Raw genomic sequence first — 19,076 nt, forward strand, 5'->3', positions numbered from 1 at the left:
CTGCTGGTTTGAGTGGCGGTGTTTTGCGTCTTTGACAATCTCGGCATGATTTGACATAGTGCTGCACTGAATTCAGCAACTTCGGCCAGTAATATTTCTGGCGGATTCTCGCCAGAGTCCTACTAACGCCCAAGTGGCCAGCTGCAGGATCATCATGGCAAGCTTCTAAGATCTCAGCTCGCAGCGATGATGGTACGAGAAGTAGAAACGTCTCACCAGTGTGCTCGAAGTTTCGTTTGTAGAGGACGTTGTTCCGGATGACATACGAACACAATCCGCGGACGAAAACTCGAGGCACTTTCACTTGTCGACCCTCCAGGTACTCGATGAGCAGGAGTAATTCCGGATCTGTACGCTGGTGATGAGCCATTTCCGTCATATTTACAGCCCCAAGAAATGGGAAATCTTGCTCGTACTCAGGTGACGTAGATTCGATTGGTGCACGTGATAAGCAGTCAGCATCATTGTGTTTGAGACCGGACTTGTAAACGACCGTGATGTCATACTCCTGCAGACGCAAACTCCATCTAGCGAGTCTTCCAGAAGGGTCCTTGAGGTTCGCCAGCCAGCACAAGGAATGATGATCGCTGATGGCTCGAAACGGTCTGCCATATAAGTATGGCCGGAACTTACTGATGGCCCATATAACCGCCAGGCATTCCTTTTCTGTAGCTGAGTAATTTGTCTCGGCTTTTGATAAGCTACGGCTCGCATAGGCAATAACTTTTTCTTCTCCATTCTGCCACTGAATAAGTATGGCACCGAGACCAACGTTACTCGCGTCGGTGTGGATGTCCGTTTCGGCATTTTCATCAAAATGGGCAAGTATAGGAGGACTCTGCAAACGTCGTCGTAGCTCAGAGAAGGCGTCTTCTTGTTCCTTCTCCCACACAAAAGGGACATCTTCTTTTGTCAGTCGCGTGAGGGGTTCGGCAATCTTAGAAAAGTTTTCTACGAAACGCCTGTAGTAGGCACATAGTCCCAGGAAACGTCTAATAGCTTTTTTGTCTCTTGGCTTCGGAAACATTTCTACTGCAGTGATCTTCTCAGGATCGGGGCGGACGCCTGTAGCACTGACAATATGTCCGAGAAAGCGGAGCTCGCGAAAGCCGAAGTGGCATTTTTCGGGTTTTATGGTCAATCCCGCCGTGCGAATAGCATCCAGAACTGCTCTCAGTCGCTGCATGTGCTGCTCGAATGTAGTGGAGAAGACCACCACATCATCCAGGTAGACGAGACACGACTGCCATTTCAGTCCGGAGAGAACAGTGTCCATCATCCGCTGGAAGGTGGCGGGCGCAGAACACAGACCAAATGGGAGCACCTTAAACTCGTATAGACCATCCGGTGTCACAAATGCTGTTTTTTCGCGATCTCGCTCGTCCACTTCTATCTGCCAGTATCCGCTTTTGAGATCCAGAGAAGAGAAGAAGTAAGCATTGCGTAGTTTGTCCAAGGTGTCGTCGATGCGTGGGAGTGGATAAACATCTCGCTTCGTGACGAGGTTGAGTTTCCTGTAATCAACACAAAATCGTAGGGTGTTATCCTTCTTTTTGACAAGGACTACCGGAGATGCCCACGGGCTATTGGATGGCTGTATCACATCGTCTTTGAGCATTTCCTGTACTTGACTTCTTATCGCTTCTCTTTCTTTTGGAGCCACTCGGTACGGGTGTTGGCGCACTGGTCTTGCAGGTTCTTCGACCACAATGCGGTGTTTTGCGACGGGAGTACGACGGACTTTCGATGAAGTCGAAAAGCATTCAGCAAACTCTGTGACCAAGCTCACAATATTATCTCTTTGTGGTGATGACAGCTCTCGGTCAATGTCGATGGAGGTAAGGACACTGTCTAAAGTGACAGAAGCTGGCGGTGTTGCATGGAGGGTTGACACATCCGCGAGTTGTACATAGTCATGAAGAGACGCTATGACTGTTCCCTTCGCCACGTGTTGTGCCTCATTGCCAAAGTTAGTCAAGAGGACGTCCGCGCATCCGTTACGCAGGTGAACTAGGCCTCTTGCCACGCATATTTGCTTTTCCAGTAGCAGCCCGATATTTCCGTCTGCAAGTCCCTCATAGTCACGGAATACGTCGCTCCTTACAAGGACAGTCACACTGCACCGTGCCGGCACCGTCACGTGTTCATTCACAATACGGAGAGAGGAAATATGTGGCTGTTCTGTATCAGAAATGGTCATAGCATTTTCTGTGGAAAACAACACGCGTGATTCTTGTAAGTCGATAATTGCGCCATTCGTTTGCAAAAAGTCCATGCCCAGTATAAGCTCACGGGAACACTCAGGGAGAACAATAAAGCTGCTGACGTATGTAAAGCCTCTAATGCCGATTCTTGCTGTGCACATTCCAACGGGGTCGACTAAGTGTCCCCCCGCTGTACGTATTGGGGGTCCGGTCCAATGGGTCAATACCTTTTTCAATTTTCTGGCGAGCACGCTGCTAATAACTGAATAGTCCGCACCAGTGTCTATCAACGCAGTCACTTCGAAGTCGTCGATGATGACGCGCAACTCAGAAGTAACGGCGTCATCACTGCACTGGTTCATCGGTTCGTCACTGCCGTCGTCTTGTCGGATTGGCGATGGAGGGCCTTCGGTGTTCCGGGCTTCAGCGGCCTTGCCTCCACAGGTCGCTGGCTCTAGTTTTCCCGTCGCGGACTTTGTGAGCGACGCCTCGGTGAAATGGAAGAGGGGCGCGGACTGGGCGACCTATAACGCATAGGCGCTGCCGATCGAGCTTCATGTTGCGGGGGGTTTCGAATAGTTTGGCGCGTGGACAAAAATGCTTCGATTTCATCAGGGCGCTCACCGTTTCGAGGGCAAGGCGCATTCACAGAGAAACCACGCAGTCCTACTCGGCGATACTGGCATTCCCGGTATAGGTGACCAGCCTCTCCACAGTGGTAGCAAAGGGGACGCCGGTCTGCAGTGCGCCATACATCGCTTTTACGTGGCCTTCCTTCTGCCATGGGCGGCACATTGCGAGGAAGTATCTGGGGTATTGTGGCCGTTCGTCCAAAGTCGGCGCGTCCTAGGTCCTGGCGTAAAGCTTGGGCGTACGATATCCGCGGCTGACGCTCTGGCTGTGCGCGGGGCCGTACCTGAGGCTCTGGCTCACAAATTACTTGCCGGACTTCTTCGCGTATGACGTCGGCAAGTGAGGACACTGGCGGAGGGCTTTGAGCCAGCTGCAGTTTCTGCAGCTCTTCCCTTACGACGGACCTCACCATTTCGCGTAGGATGTCCATGTTGTTGGAGAGGGCTCCTGACCCAACGTCAAATGATGCGAGGCTTACATCTCTGTTGTACTGCCTCGCACGCTGCTGCAGCGTCTTCTCCATCGTCGTCGCCTCTGATCGAAATTCGGCTACAGTGCGGGGCGGATTACGAACCAGGCCGGCAAAAAGCTCCTGTTTCACACCGCGCATTAGGTGCCGCAATTTCTTGTCCTCAGCCATGTTTGGATCAGCTCGGCGGAAGAGGTGGTTCATATCCTCAATGTACATGGTCACACTTTCGTTGTTTCTCTGGTTCCTCGCCTGAAGAGCGGCTTCTGCCCTCTCTCTGCGGTCCGTGCTAGGGTACGTAGCAAGCAGCTCTCGTCGGAAGTCGTTCCACGATGATAACGACGCTTCATGGTTTTGAAACCACGTGCGCGCAGATTCCTCCAGGGCGAAGTACACATACCGGAGTTTCCTTGTTTCGTCCCAACCGTTACATCTGGCGACACGCTCGAAGTTTTCGAGCCAGTCCTCGGCATCCTCGAATGTGTCTCCGTGAAAGGATTCTGGCGTCCGGGGTGAATCAACGACTACGTGAGGAGCCATCACTTGAGTAGCCATCGCACTGGTACCTAGGCTGACTGCTGCCGCTGCCCTTGGTGAATCGGCGAGAGGACCAAACTCGGGGGCCTCACCTCGTATGCGACGGCTCGTGCGTTGGTGGACCGGCGTTAATTCCGTTGGCTCCAAACTTCGGGGATCCGGGCTACCTTCCCTGGTGCGTGTGGGGCTTGAAGTCATACCCCGCACCTCCACCAGATATGTAACCACAGTATACGACGGCCGTTTCTAGGAAAACTAGTTTATTCTGGGCGAACCTGTGCCCGTCAACAAAAACGTCCCTGGAGCTTCGCTTCTTCCAACGTCGTTCTCTTCTTTTTCGCCTCCTGTCGCGTGCCAGTCCGATTCTCGCGCACGAGCCGCCGGTCTGTCAGCACCGGTCCAGCGTTGCCTTGCGGTGCTTTTCTTGACTCTTGCGGTGTGGCGGCTCTTTTAAACGCAGTTGGGATGTGGCGGTCGTCTTGTGTTCTCGCAATGCTGGCGGCAATATATATATATATATATATATATATATATATATATATATATATATATATATATATATATATATATATATATATATATATATATATATATATGATCACTATATGATCACATTTTTATGATCACTTCGCAACTAATATTTTATCCTCCCAGCACACCTCATATTTCATTGCCATGTATTTAGTGCACAAATATTTTACACATTTATACAGCAACTGACCTTGGGCCCTTTTACAGCCGTGTTGCATATATATATATATATATATATATATATATATATATATATATATATATATATATAAGTGTACTCCTTTATTGTTACTCGATGTGTTGTGCACGTGAAATCTATTTGAGACATTGCAAACAGTTTGCTATACCCAATTCTCTTGAAATATCCTTCGGTATGCTGTGCCAGCTCTACTGCGCCAACTCGGCTCTGTACAATATGTCCGTGCATCCTTGATACCAACTGTGGCACCACGCGCTACTGCCAGCTGCTTTACAAGAACCATTGTAGAACTCCTTTCTGCTACTTCCCTGTAAAAATTAGGACTGACATCTGCAATAGTAAAGAACTTTCTTTGCTGGGCAACCACTGCTGAATCTTCAAGTGCTTCTGTGATGCCTACTCACCGGCCCATCTCGTCCGACACCACATCAGCAATGGACAATTTTGAGATCTTTGACTGTGCCAACTTTACTTCATGAACGTACTGCCTGTGATTGCCTCCAAAGTATATAGTATCCGCATACACCAGCACTGCATCTTGTATGCCTAATGCCCTACGTGCACTGCCAAAGACCGCAAGTGTTTGCACTGGGGCATAAAAAAGTGAAGCATGTTGTATGTATGCTAATGTTCCAGCAGGGATCTGTGGTGTGGGCCATAGAACCACAGATGGTGGTCAAGGCTTGAGTGTAGTCCCACTTTTGACAGGTAGTGGCACTTTGATGGGCATTATCCGGGACAACTCCACAAGGGGTGCAGTAGGGTTGCGAGAACAGCGGGGTCAGAGCAGAAGGGACCAGTCATGCCAAGGCTGACCGACGGTGTGGAGCCCATGGATTTGTAGTAGCTCGATGTTTGGTGTGTCTACCACCCGGCCACACCGAGTACATTAAGGGTGCTTGATCCCGCTTTCCAATTAGGAATCTGCCTGGCCACAGGTGCATTCAGGGCAAATCTTGTAGAACGCCTTTACGTAAAATCAAACGACTGGTCGCTCCATTTATAGAAGCGATATTCTAGCTTCACGTATTTTCTCAAAGTACATTCAAACCGTGAATATTCTTGTTACACAACCGCAAGTGTCATGACTTGAGCTACACTGTTTCATAATCGACCCACAGTGAGAGAGCCCGTCTCACTCCGTGTGAGGAAGCGCAGTGAAGCAATGAATGTCCCTCTTTTAGAACATCGCCTAATGCTTCCAGCAAAGTGCTTACTGCTGTGGCAGTGCCAGATGACTGAATGCGACACATTGTTCATTGAGATGACTAAGCACATCCCAGAGGCTCATACAGGTGCACTTCTAGAACTTAAGGTGAAATACTCATGCCTGGAGTATTACAACGACGTATCAAGATCACATGGGGGAGTGTTTTACGTAGCACTCAGGCCACCTTTCTCGAAGTCCGCCGTTCTGCATACTGAAACGAGTGTCTCTATGGCTGAGGCATATGCAGTACTGTTGGCTGTTAAACATATTAGGAAAATGAAGATACAACAAGCCATTATATACACTGACTGAGTGTTGTGATAGTCTCAAGTTTGTTTCATAAAAGTAAACATCTGGTACTGAATGACCTTTACACACTCCTGTGTGCAATCTACGTCTAATCAGCATGTCACAATATACTGGGTCCCTGGTCACGGCCGTTTAGAGGATAATATGCTTGCCGACGATACTGCCCCATCGACAGCAACAAAAATGACTAACTCCTCTGTATCTGTCCCAGTGCTAGACTTAAAGCCTTTCTTACAGAAAAACCTTATGAACTACTGGTAATGCTCACAGGACATTGAAACATCTAATAAGCTGCATGTTATTAAACCACAATTGGGAAACTGGCCACTCATATAAAAAATATGCCGAACCGAGGTCATCATATGCTGAATTAGAGTTGGCCACACGTATTGCACACACTCGTACTTGCCGAATGGCAGTGAGCCTCCTATCTGTGGTGAATGTGGCGCGATTTTGACTGTCCTTCAAGTGTTGCTGGAATGTCTTGCATTAGAGGCTCACAAGAAAAAAAAAAGACAGTTTCGTTTACCTCAATGAGTCCTGCTACATCCAGCAATGTTCTTGGGCAATGAGGCGCTCTTTAACAGTGCATTAGTCTTAGCTTTTCTCAGTGATGTAGGTGTACTATGTGTTATACACCCAAGCTATCCGTAGCACAGCCACTTATCAGAGGCTACTGCTGCTGCGACAGTCATATTTAGAGCACGCGCTTCTTGGCCCTAGTGCTCAAGGGGCCAGGTGAAGCATAAGTGCTACTTGCATATTCTTACCCTTTTATGATCACTTCGCAACTAATATTTTATCCTCCCAGCACTACTCGCATTTTATTGCCATGTATTTAGTGCACAAATATTTTACACATTTATACAGCGACTGACCTCGGGCCCTTTTACAGCCGTGTTGCATCCTCGACATCATCGGCAACTCATTTCACCATGTGTTTGGTGCACTCTGGACAGAACTGGCCCCCGCGCCAGTAACCAATCAATCAGTGGCTCTCAGCTTCACAATGCCGCAACAGCACAAGTTCGATACCAAACCGCAGTGAGCAAGGCTTTTTGGTATCCTTTTAACAGCAGCATCAGTGGCACAGGCCAACGAATAAGCTGCTTCCTATTTGTTCATGCCACCACCCCATTTTCCAAGGCAAATGTGGCTCTTCACGGTAAAACTTAGCTAGCCCCTGTTAATAAAATAATTGAAATGTGATGACTGAGGTGTGAAATAGAACAGTGTTAGTCACGTGGAAAGATTGCCAATTTAATAAATTTCTGATAAGCCAGCTTTCTTTCTTTAAAGCAACAAAAATTACCTGAACTGACTAGCAGAAGCATGCTCAGAGGCGGCTTATTTAATACAAGGCACCTAATCTCATGGCCTTAAATTAACAAGTCATCAGAGACATTTCGCTCAGGCATCTTTTCAATGCTCCCTAAAGCTTTCTAAATTAGCTCCCTCAGTCACTGAATGATTAAAAAAAAGATATTGTTTATTGTCTTTAATGGCGAACTAGGAGGCATAAAAAGAAAGACAGATGGCTAAGACTGACCTCTTGGAGACATAGATATCTTTGCTCTCCTGAGCACGTGGCCCTTGTTACCATTACCTTTTTTTTTTTTTTCAGTGATGTGGATGGTTAGCTCAGACGACATCTTGCAGCAATGCGCGTCATTGTACAGATGTGTGTACTCTAGCTGGCCTATGAAAAAATAAAGAAGGTGTTTAAAAGAAGACAGCCAGATTTCCAAAGGCAGAAACAGGTCTTTATTGGTGGTCCTAGTACTCTAACAGCCTATATAACATTACAGAAAAAAAAAGAGAGAGAGAGAGAGAAAGGACCCAGCTCCCCACACACATGCACACACCCCGGACCGACATGTAGACACACGTATGGATCCCTGCTGAATGCATTTCGGGCCGAGTAACAGACTGATAGAAAAACGAGAGGGGAGGATCAACGATGCATCGCGGCCCTTTATGTACAAGACTTTCAGCACGGAACGTGTTGGGCGAGAAAGGGGGGGAAAAACATGGCTTCGGGGTGGGTGAAGAGCAGGAGGTGCTGGAACTCTTTACAATAGTTTTTATCTTTTCTTTTTTTCTGTACAACGCAACACAGCAACATCCTCCCGTGACAGTGCTTTCCCAAGAGCACTTGTTTGTGCTTGTGGAAGGGGTAGTCGAACAAACATACAACATCAAACAGCTTCGTTCCCGACTTGGGAACGTTTTCGCAGAAACCATCGCACCTCGGCATGTACACCTAAACGACAGCCACCACGGTCAATATTAAACACAACAAACAAAAGCGCAGCTTCAAAACAACCTCGACGACGTCATCACCGGTTTCAATAGGGCACGTTTCCAAGCACGCACACACCCATAAACAAAAATGTTTTTTTAAAAATCACGACGCTCGGTTCAGTCAGTGTGTATGTGACAAATGCAATGTATAAAAACATTCTCAGTGCAATCTGTGCTTGAAAAGCATCTCTTCTGGTGGCAGCAAGGGCAAATGCGCTCAAGCATGTCAAAAGTAAACAACAATAACCAACAAATAACAGCAATTAAGAGTTATAACAGCTCGTGACAATAGAGAAAAAAAAAAAGCTTTGCTCTCCCGCCAACTTGCTTGAGAGGTACAGGCGAGGGGTGGGTGGAGGAGGGCATTTTATAACCACAGAGGTAAAAACATGTTATATTTGATTGAAATGGCATAAAAAGCTATGCACGGTGCGTTTCTTACATGTGCAAGCCACAAAAGCATGATGTGACAAGGTCAAGGAAACAGGGCAAGAAAGCTCCACTGACAACAGTTTTGCTCACATTTGGCCACCGTTGTTGCTTCAGCTTTCATGAGTCACATACAGTGTGATCTTTGGAATGGTGCTTGTATTGCAATCGTGAGGCCTTTAATGTGCTCTACAGAGCCTTTCACTTGCCTAAAGAGCAGCAAGTTATGCCATTTCTGGCCAAGCTGAGAGTTTAGTACTCACTATTTTGGGCTGAAAGGTACCATAATGTTGTAGTTACTAATCAAAGCGCTGAAATGTGTGAGCAACGTTTCCTTTAATGCCTACCGACAAATGTTGAAACTATATTCATGCTAGGTCTGGCCAGTCTTTTGCATCGGTTTCTGAATATTACAGTAACTAAATGCACCAATCACTTTCACCCTTTCTTCCATGACCAAACATCGAAGGCCAAGCAATTTGTGCCTGGATAAGCACAGCCGTGCATATGCAACTGCTTCAGTCATTACTGTCAATAACACTGCAGTCATTAAATGTCACTGTATGTGCATTTTAGTATGGCGTGCACTCCATGTTTTTTCACCTTTTGCAATGTACTTCTTGCACCACAAAGCAACAGGCTGTCGTCAATTTTTCCACGTGCTGCTTTTCAGCGACATTCTTTGTGCGAATTACATTTAACAGCAGCATGCCCGCATAAATGTGGTCGACAGGACAGTGCAAAGCACAAAACACCGAAAAAACAGAAATCAGATGCAGAGGAAACCAAGGAAGTCTGACGACAGGTGGCATCATGAGGCAAAAGCAACACGTCAAAATGCTTCGCATCTCTTAAGGGCCACGGCTCACTTTCTCAATTTTTAACTGCCTGCTTGTCTAACACTCCAGCCAGCATCAATTCAGCCTTGGCTTTCAATGGGCCACATGCACATAACAAAAGACAATTCTAAAGCAGGAATACAGCAGTTTGATGCACTCTGTCCATAGCAGCTAAACAGAAGTGTCAGCGGCGGGTACCCAGGCAGGTTATTGCAATACACCCGTTTCACAGCTCACCAGACCCACCATTGGCTTTTTGAGACACATGTACACCACAACAACAACCAAACACAAAGGACTTTAAAAAAATCCCCATTATATACCCTGTCTGAACAACAGCCAAAAACTGCACACAACATTCGCTTTTCCTGTCAGCCAACCAATCTCAACACTGAACGCACAAACACAAGCTTCAAGGTGTGACAGCAGCACTACCACCGCCAGCTGGTGACAAATGCACCAGACTGAGCCCTTGATCAAGTTTAAACTGCAATGGCCAAAAGACACCCGGTGCTTCCTCAAACGGTAACTGGTATCACCTGTTGAAAACCATGCCAGACATGGATAATAATGTTGGCTCGCTCAACAAGAAACAGCAGACCGAGTGTATTTAATGCTGTCAAAGTGTCGATTTCACACATTCAGCTATGAAATGTATTCGTTTCCACAATGACGGTCCATGCATTGCCACTGCCAACAGCTCCAATCTGAATGATCATGGGGAGACATGACTCTCGCAATTTAATTGCGCATAAGCAGTGAGCAACATGAAAGCTTCAAGCAATGCAACACGAGGGGGGGGGGGGGGGAGTCAGCTCAGTCACACAGTTGCCTTCCCGAAAACTTGCACACATAATGTGCACACCATGACCTGCAGTAACTGCACCTGGGCAACATCCCAGTGACCGATTGCAAAGCAGGTCGTGGCTGCTTTGTTTCTAATGAAAAAGATGCATCTAGTATGTTTGTAATAGTGGCCGAAAATTCCTCGTCAGTGCCTAGGGTAGGCTAAACACTGAGAAGGTTCACAGTTTAAGATGGAAGCAGATCAGCTCAGTCATCCCTTAATTGTTTGTACTGCAGCCACACATCTCTTCGGCCACGTGAGATGTAAAACGTCTGCATGCGATGACGATCATTTCTACAATGTAATATTCTGTGTGCCCACGGAAGGAAATAATTGTTTTTTAGTACAAGGTTTGAAAGCTAAACTGCAAAGCTCAAATGGATATAGTAGTAGCTTATAGTATAGCTACTGGCATGTTTCTCACAGGCATCTGAGATTTGATCCCTGATTATTGTACTTATTGTATGGCACGTGTTTCAAACAAGGACTGAAGTCCATCTACACTGCATTCACACACAAAAAGAAATGATGATGATGACAATAAATAAAAATAATAATAATAAAATAAACAGCTAAAGAGTACATACGCTTTAGATTCAGTACCCTACCAAAGATCCAGCAAAGAACTCGCGCATACATAAATGTAACTGCATGCTTAATTGTCCTGCTGACTGATCATACACTCTGAGCAGAAAAGGGTTGAAATTTTAAATGGATGTTAGCCAGCAGCAAAAAGCAGTATAGCAACTGAAGAAAAAAATACGGAATGTGAATGCGCATTCTTAACAGTGTGTTTATCATTTTCGGAGTTTCTAGCAATGTCATGAAAAGTACTGTCATGGCTTACAACTGCCAATAAAGAAATTACATAACAACGTCTCACAGCTTCAAACTCGCAAATGGCAGCTTGACCCAAGTTTATCGCACACATTGAGAAGCGCAACGGCTGGTGATAAGCTGCAGCATTTATAAACTGAAAACAAGGGGCCTGCCTTCTATTTGCCGTGCACAACAGCCCTGGTCACTCTAAATGCATTAGATGTGTGTGGATCCTCCGAGGGAAGCAAGCTGACATTACAGGGAATTCATGCTCTACAAGAACGGTGGTCAACTCTTCACTCACGGAAATGGCAGTCCAAGATGCCACCTTGCAAGATGATGCTGACATTCGTAGGAGACCGTGCACGAAATGGTAGTCCACATCAACAGCAACCACAGCACATCACATGCCTGACAAGTAGGCCAGTCAGTCTCTCAACACCCCAACTTCACACAACACCAACCTTTGGTACCTTCAACACATGCCTGTGGCTCCGGACACTACAGGGTCACAACAAATGATGGCTGCAGTAAACGGAAAGAGAATGTAGGAAAGCCAGCCTGTGATGAGCAGTTATTATTAATGCTTTTCATGCCCCGAGCAGGTGCCCATTTGGGACAAGTTTTAAGGGATTCCTCATGCAAGGAGCACCTGACAATCCAGAGTAGTTGGGACCCTTCCGATTGTAATTTCTGTAACTGAGGTCACTAATCTCACTTCAACTACGTCTATCGTGGGCATATGTGTGAGTGAATTACCCTTCTAGAATGAGGAAGTGCTTGAAAGTCGAAGCAATTTTTTCGGAGAGCTTCACTTACACCTTGCTGCATGGAATGGGCTAAGGACATTGCTGAAGTCATGCTTGGGAGTAGAATTACTTTCTATTCCATGACCGTGCAAAGTGAGGGCTAGATTTTCCAGTATCCCGGATGCTCAACTTTAGCGTTCACAGATCATTCAGCTCGTTTAGGCCCCACAGACACTGAACTTGGGCCAGAGAAACGTTGCTCGTCTACAGACATACATTCTTGCCAACGTACACATTGTTCCTGCTTTGCCGCCAGGTATGCTAGGTGTTAAATTAGTGAAAGTAGCCACCTTTCTTGTCACACACTCGGAAAATTGGGGCACTCGTACACGTATGGTAACACAAATCTAGATCAAGCATCCTCACACACCACTTGTGCGAGTACTGTCACAGCAGAGCCTTAACACTTGCCAAACATAACACCGGCCTACGCATACACGAGCAGCTCGTGCCAGCTACAGCAAATATGGCAGTGAACTTGGGCCTTTCCGGCGGTATGCATTCAAGACGCTCACTCAGTTACACAACCAGTTATCAGCAAACAATGTGCACAAACCCATCCAGACGGGTCTGGCACAAGGGTGGCAAAACTTCCTTGCAAATTTTGATTACATGTTAGGAACAGACTGAGCTTCAAAGTAACAAACAATGGGATGCAGAAAAGGCCACCGACAAGTGGACGAAGAGACAGTGCCACCTATGAACGCGCTTTTTTTGTTGCATGCACCATTTTTGCTTTCCTGATGACCTGTGAAGAAAAAAAAATTGCTTCAACTTTACCTGGGAAATGCAGTATATGTGTATGAAGCAATTGTAGTAAAGGTGACGGAGCATCTGCTGCTTATCTGGTTACGGATGTGCTGTGTACAAGCAGAATTAGAAAGAAAAAATGATGTGCAGCAGGACGAAGCAAACCGGAGTGGTGCTTACACGAGTCAAAGCAGCTGCCTCGGACAGCGTGTGAGCCAAGGTGATCGTGATAAGCATTTCACTGGGTCGTACAGAATTTCTTCCATGTGTAATGACGAAGAGAGCCATTAACAAATGGAAAAGTGCTACAAAGTATGCAAGGTGAACAACACCCTTTAACTAGTGAGCCAGCCAATCTGCTGCTTGGATTCAAGGCGCACAGGTTGTGACAGCGAGTTAAAGAACAAGCATTAAATGAAAGCTTCGATTGTCAGCACCTTGCTGTCGCAAAAACAAATATAGCCTGAGCGGGCACCTCATTGCACGTCGTCCGAATTCTGCTTTGAGCTTCATGACTTACAAAGATGCACGATGTATCAGGACACCACATAATGGCAAACGCTTATCATCAGTTGCCATAGCAACAACTGCCCAAGAAAGCCTCAGCAAGATATCAAACCGGGCTGGTGCAGTCATAGATAAAAAAAGGCCAGGAAGGTTAGCAACTTTTGCAACAAAGCGCACTAAAACAGAGAACGCCTACGAGTGGCCAGAAAAATGCAACAAATTTGAAAAAACCAGGTTGACTCACAAAAAGAATAAACAAACAAACATGCGTGGTCCACTAATGATAGGACGCAAGGGGGCAAGGATGTGGGAGGCGCACGAAGACAAACTTCTCGCTATCAAACATAAACACACCTCCGCACGAGAAACAAGCAAACAAAACTGCAACATTCTGTACACAGTAATGGGCAGCAACCCTCCCCCCAGACGGTTTCAAAAACTTAAACCATGGCTCTGGGGAGAAGACCACATATCAGGGACTAGTGTAAACTGCAAGTCCAGGTGCGAGGCATCTGCATTTCGCACCGAAGGGGGGAAACAACAACAAAAAAAAGACACTGTACAGGGGCGGCAACACCGGAGAAAAAAAAGAACTTGGTGCACTCGGTGCAGCGGGCTCCAAATGGCACGCCAGAAAACACCGTCTGTTGTGAACCACAGCAGTCCTGTGTTGATGCAACACATTAAGATACTGGGCAAACATCCCACAAGAAAAAAAATAGATATATGTATAGAAAGAAACAGTGGGCAGTACTTTTTACATTACACCTTGCCCAAGCTCGGATGGCTACCTGCCCCTCGGCAATGACAAATCAGGGCAAAAATTTTGAGCCGGCAGCTGCCAGAGGTGAAAGGCAGGTCTTCCCTCAGAAGTGGCAGGGAGGAAAACAAGAAAGGTGGTGCATACAGACTGCAGCATTTGCACGAAAAGTGCAAAGGAGAGTCTGCCATCGCTTGAAGCGTTAACTTGCGGTTGGGCATTCGACTCGCTTCGACTAAGAAGCACTCATACCCTATTAATAGCACAGTCACACTTCTGCCAATCATCACACCAAGACTCTCCGCACTTCAAGGAAGCGCAGGCACTTACTCTCAATAGATCAAATTGTCCGTCGTTAACGGCACATTGAACACACAACAAAACCACATCTCTGGAGCCTCCCACATAACGAGCACTGGCGAGTTGCCGGTACTCGACTCATTACGCGCTCAACCCAGAACACCGTGCCGGAGCTGGTCAATGGGGCGGGACAACGCTCACAAGCACGCAACACCAGCCCATGACACCTCGACGCCGTGGTGCGGAGCCCTAATGGGATGAGCAGGCCATCAAGTGCCCAGATATGGTGAGCGGCATGCGAGATGTGCAACGACGCACACGGTGGCAGTACCAGCGGCTGGAACAACGCATTGGCAAGGAAGCTGTTTCACAAGAAATAAAGCATTGCCAAGCAACCACACCAGCGACTGTCACTAAGCGCACTGGCTATCATGACACGACGTAATGTACTGAAGAATAGTCGCAAGACGAGTTGGGATCCTTGCAGGAACATGTATATATAGTGGGACAGTGTGGCGGTCAAACATGGTGGCGAAATGGTAATGGTGCTTCTTTACAATCACTGCCACAGTTCATGCTCGAAGATGCACGAGGCAATGCGAAGGGTGTTGCCAATAAGAGAATCCCGTTGCGGTTGCATCACCCGCCGTTGTCCTGTGCCGTCACCTCTACTGCCACTTCAGCCAAGCAATGGCAAATGTCCGCACTAACGCAAGGCGGTGCTCAGACGGTGGACAGGACGGGGCTCTGAACAAGAGGCACCCTAGGCGGGAGTATGTTGTCCGCTGCTGCAGGGTGGCTGTTTGCAAGGTGATTGGTCAGGAGCAGAGATGAAGTGAAGCCAGCATCACACTGGTCGCACACGTAAGGCCTTGGCTGTGTGTGTGACAGAAAGTGCTGTGAAAAAAAGAAAGATATACACGTTTAACCTCTTTAGGGCCACAATTCCTGCCCCTGCCCCACAAAAAGAAAGAAAAGAAAACCACCATAATAGTGCATCTTTTTAACGTGACATGCCTTGATAACATGGTTATAACACAAGAACATGTCTACAAATTTGTAGTGTGGGAAATTTGATTCAATAAAAGCAACATTGATAGTATATCTGCCACTATCAACCCTGTCAAAAGGGCTTGCCATAAGCTAAAAAGTGACAATCCCTTTTGACAAGCCAAGGTCAAAAGGAAGGAAAATTTGGCGAGTTGGTGTTGATTCGTGGTTACGGTTAGCGTAAATGACAAGGACCAGGAAGGAACTACACAGGACAGATCTTTATAGTTCGGGCTGCGTCTGACCATGAGCTGAGGTAGTCCCTTAGGGAGTTAATGGTTTGCCTTTGGTCACATGTGCTGCTCCATATCAGTCATCAAAACAGCCTTTCGAATTGGTAATGCCAGCATCAATGTTGGGTGAGCCAGTTGACAACATTTTTTAAACAGCCACAAATTAGAAAATCAAAGCTCCTTCTGCTGTGACCTGTGAACAGTTAGCTTTTTTTCACACTGGATTTAGGTGTACTACATGTGGAGTAGTAAGAGAACCCCATCTTCGAGCTTTAAACTAGGACTCCGTGTTGCCCGATTGCTGCTAGTCTCTTTGTTATTTTGTTTTGCACTATTGTTGGTTGTCCCATGTAGCTAACTCAGTGTATAAAAACCAGAGCAATGAGCAAAGTTCTGTAAGGGACTAGTGAGCATGTGTGTGCTAGCATTTAAACATGCATTACAGACAAATGACAACAAAACAGACACAATAACAATGCTTCATGCTTCATTATCTCCATTATGCCATTGTAAGCTGTGCTTATGCAGTGGAGGAAAACAATATTGGGTGGCAGAAAACATCAGAGGATGATTGTTAAAGTCAAGCGACAGTTTCCTGGTAGACTGTTCCCTTCATCAACCGAGTTAACCTGTGCGACATACTTCTTTTCTTCCTCTCTCTCTTTTTATTTTATAGTGAAAGCCTTAAGTGTCTCACGAGTAAAAAAATCTGTTGCCCGCATGATCGAAAAATTGGCTGTCCGGCGTTATGGCACCAAAATTGATGGTGACACCCACAACCACTGGTGGGACTAGAACCCATGGCCTTTCAACCTTTGGTGTTAATTAAGGCAAAGTTAATTCAGGCACTCAAGTCCATGACCTTTGGTGGGAGAAAACAAGTAATAGGAAGTAACAACAGATTTGAACAAGAGTGTCAAGTAGGTAATTTATTGAATGTCTCATAAGCATGGCAGGCTTTTGCCTTCATCCTCTTTAGCGTATGCTGGAGTGACTGTCCACTTTTCTGCCATTGTATTAGTCATTAGCAATCCTTTATGCACATTTTTCCACATTATCTTGGCTGTTACTTGTTTGCCTTGATTTTTAGGGGGGTAGAGGACTGCCAAGCTGTGCAGAAGGGATGACATCCGGGCCAGTTGGTACATAGTTGGAAGGAAAAAACCAGTCACAAGCGACAAAGGACAAGAAGAGATGTTCACACCATAACGACAGGAATACCAACTGGCAGAAGGGTTGACATCCGGGCCAGTTGGTACACAGTTGAAGAAAAAAACCAGCCACAAACCAGGCCAAGCTGTTTCCAGGCTTCTTCCATATCTCCTCCATATGCATGTGTGGAAACTCAATATACAAGCGTATCCTGCTCAGATGTACTACTAGGTGCTGGTTAGCAAAACTTGTTGCTGAGCTAGTTGATTCATGACTTAAAACAAAGGTTACGGCGCTAAGCAGACGAAGACGAAGTGAGACACAAAGGCCATGTACGGGCTCCCGTATACGGTGCCCGTATGTGTCACTTGTGTCTCACTTTGTCCTCGTCTGCTTAGCACCGTAACCTTTCTGCTGGTTAGCTCTCCTAGTTAATGCTACAAGATGTGAGAGACAGTGCACAAGCTTCGGTACCAACCTGCATCGCAAACCACATTAAAGAACATTTGCGAGGACATATCGTGCACTGGTATCGAAATCGTCCCACCAAGTCACCACCTTTGATTATGCTGCCTCTGGGATGGGCACACAGTTTACTTGGCCAGACAGCTGCTGTCCACGCAAAGTAGGGAGAAGAGCCTCAGAAGGAAATAAGGAATTATAGGTTTTGCGAGCGCCCAAAGTTAGGGGACGCAAGCCAGCAAATTGCCAGGCATGCGAAAGATATACCATGAGTTGTACAAAAGAACGCAATAGGAGTAGAAAAGAACTCAACCAGGGCATGAGGCTATGGGTACGCAAAGGCGCTTAGGTGCGATACCTCTCAACCTCCCTCATGAACTGCACTGACGTGCGGTGAACTAGCCCCTTTCAATGCGTTACCAACCTGCTGGAGGAGTGCCTGCGATGGGAATGCCTTCTGACAGATGGAGCAGAGCCAGGGCGTGGCAAGAGGTGGGGAGTGGACCTCGGGGACAGCGCCCACCTCGTCATCCGGTTGCTGGAGCCCCGCCCCCGCTTGGTGGTCGCAGTGCAGGTGCACCTGGAGCGATTTGGCGCTTTTGAGGAGGCGGCCGCACAAGTGGCAGGGCCGCAGTGCCCCACCCTCCCACGGAGGAGGAGGCGGGGCCTCTATGACGGGCGGCGGGCTGCCCCCGCCCCTGAGCGGGCTCACACTGTCTGCCACACCCACAGGTGATGCCACGGGTGACCCCACGGTTGGTTCGCCATGCTGGTACAGCCTTTGTGCCATCACCTGCAAGCACAGGTGCACACAGTTTTACTCAAGGATGAGCATTAATTTCTTTTACTGTCTTCCTCTTATTCTTCTAAACACTTCTCGAAAAAATACATGTCAAATTCAAAAAATTTCTGGACAAACTTTCATCATACATTTTATCTATAGCTTGTAGATAAATTATACTATATACTAGATTACCGGCTTTGTTAATGGAGGTAGCAATGCTGGTAGCGACACCTTGCGGCATTTTTTCAAGTGCAACGCGTTAGACGTGTTTTTGTTACATGGGTGTTCTCGTCAAAAGAGAAACAAAAAAGTCCATATTAACAATAATGTCACTGCCAGCTTTTCACATCAGCAGCAATGTAGATTATGGTTGGTCACTGCAATAATAGCTGTGTGTTTTGTCTGGCTAAACTCCGTGCCACAAGAAGGCAGCACCGAAGCAGCCACTCACCCAAACGTTTCTGGTGACACAGTATTCCATAAACTGCAATACAAACAAGCTGAAGTTCTATTGCCGTATCAAGCCTTTAGCCATCTCCGCAAGTGTCAGGTTCAGTAACCGTAAATGAATTCAGCTTGCTTTAGGTCAAGAACAATTCAAATGGATATCAAGTTATGTTGTTTAACGTCCAAAGCAGCACAAGAGCTGGTGGGTTCCAGATTAATTTTTACCACCTGGGGTTCTTCAATGTGCACAGAAATCGAAGCACACAAGCATTTTTGCATTCAACTTCGATTCGAATGCAGTCACAGTGGTTGGGAATTGAACATATGGCCTTCTTTTTCATGCAGCCAAGCTTGGCCTGTGCCTGAAAGGATCGGTACAGATAGTGTGGATGAGACCACTTTGTTGATGGTTAGCAATGAGTTAAAGGGACACTAAAGGCAAATACTACGTCGACGTTGACTGTTTAAATACCATTCCAGAAATCTCACAAC

The 19,076-nt window shown here is 46.7% G+C and overlaps 1 protein-coding gene and 1 long non-coding RNA gene across 4 annotated transcripts in view; one reads left to right on the forward strand and one right to left on the reverse strand.

The window, feature by feature from the left end:
* The first annotated feature begins 6,673 nt into the window (after window positions 1-6,673).
* On the forward strand, window positions 6,674-7,823 carry LOC139059878 (uncharacterized). The gene is made up of 2 exons (XR_011514455.1): window positions 6,674-7,136; window positions 7,717-7,823. It is a non-coding gene; the product is annotated as an uncharacterized lncRNA (long non-coding RNA).
* Window positions 7,824-7,833: 10 nt separating this feature from the next.
* LOC135913279 (sal-like protein 3) overlaps window positions 7,834-19,076 on the reverse strand; it is a 142,397-nt gene continuing 131,154 nt past the window's right edge. For all 3 annotated transcript variants that reach the window (XM_065445867.2, XM_065445866.1, XM_065445868.1), the window contains exons 9-10: window positions 17,778-18,146; window positions 7,834-15,353 (exon numbers count right to left, since the gene is read on the reverse strand). In XM_065445867.2, coding sequence (XP_065301939.1) covers window positions 15,180-15,353; window positions 17,778-18,146 — 543 coding nt within the window. In that variant the 3' untranslated portion in view covers window positions 7,834-15,179. The remainder of the gene's footprint in view (window positions 15,354-17,777; window positions 18,147-19,076) is intronic.

The sequence above is a fragment of the Dermacentor albipictus genome, chromosome 5, assembly GCF_038994185.2.
Source record: "Dermacentor albipictus isolate Rhodes 1998 colony chromosome 5, USDA_Dalb.pri_finalv2, whole genome shotgun sequence".
Lineage (NCBI taxonomy): Eukaryota > Metazoa > Arthropoda > Arachnida > Ixodida > Ixodidae > Dermacentor > Dermacentor albipictus.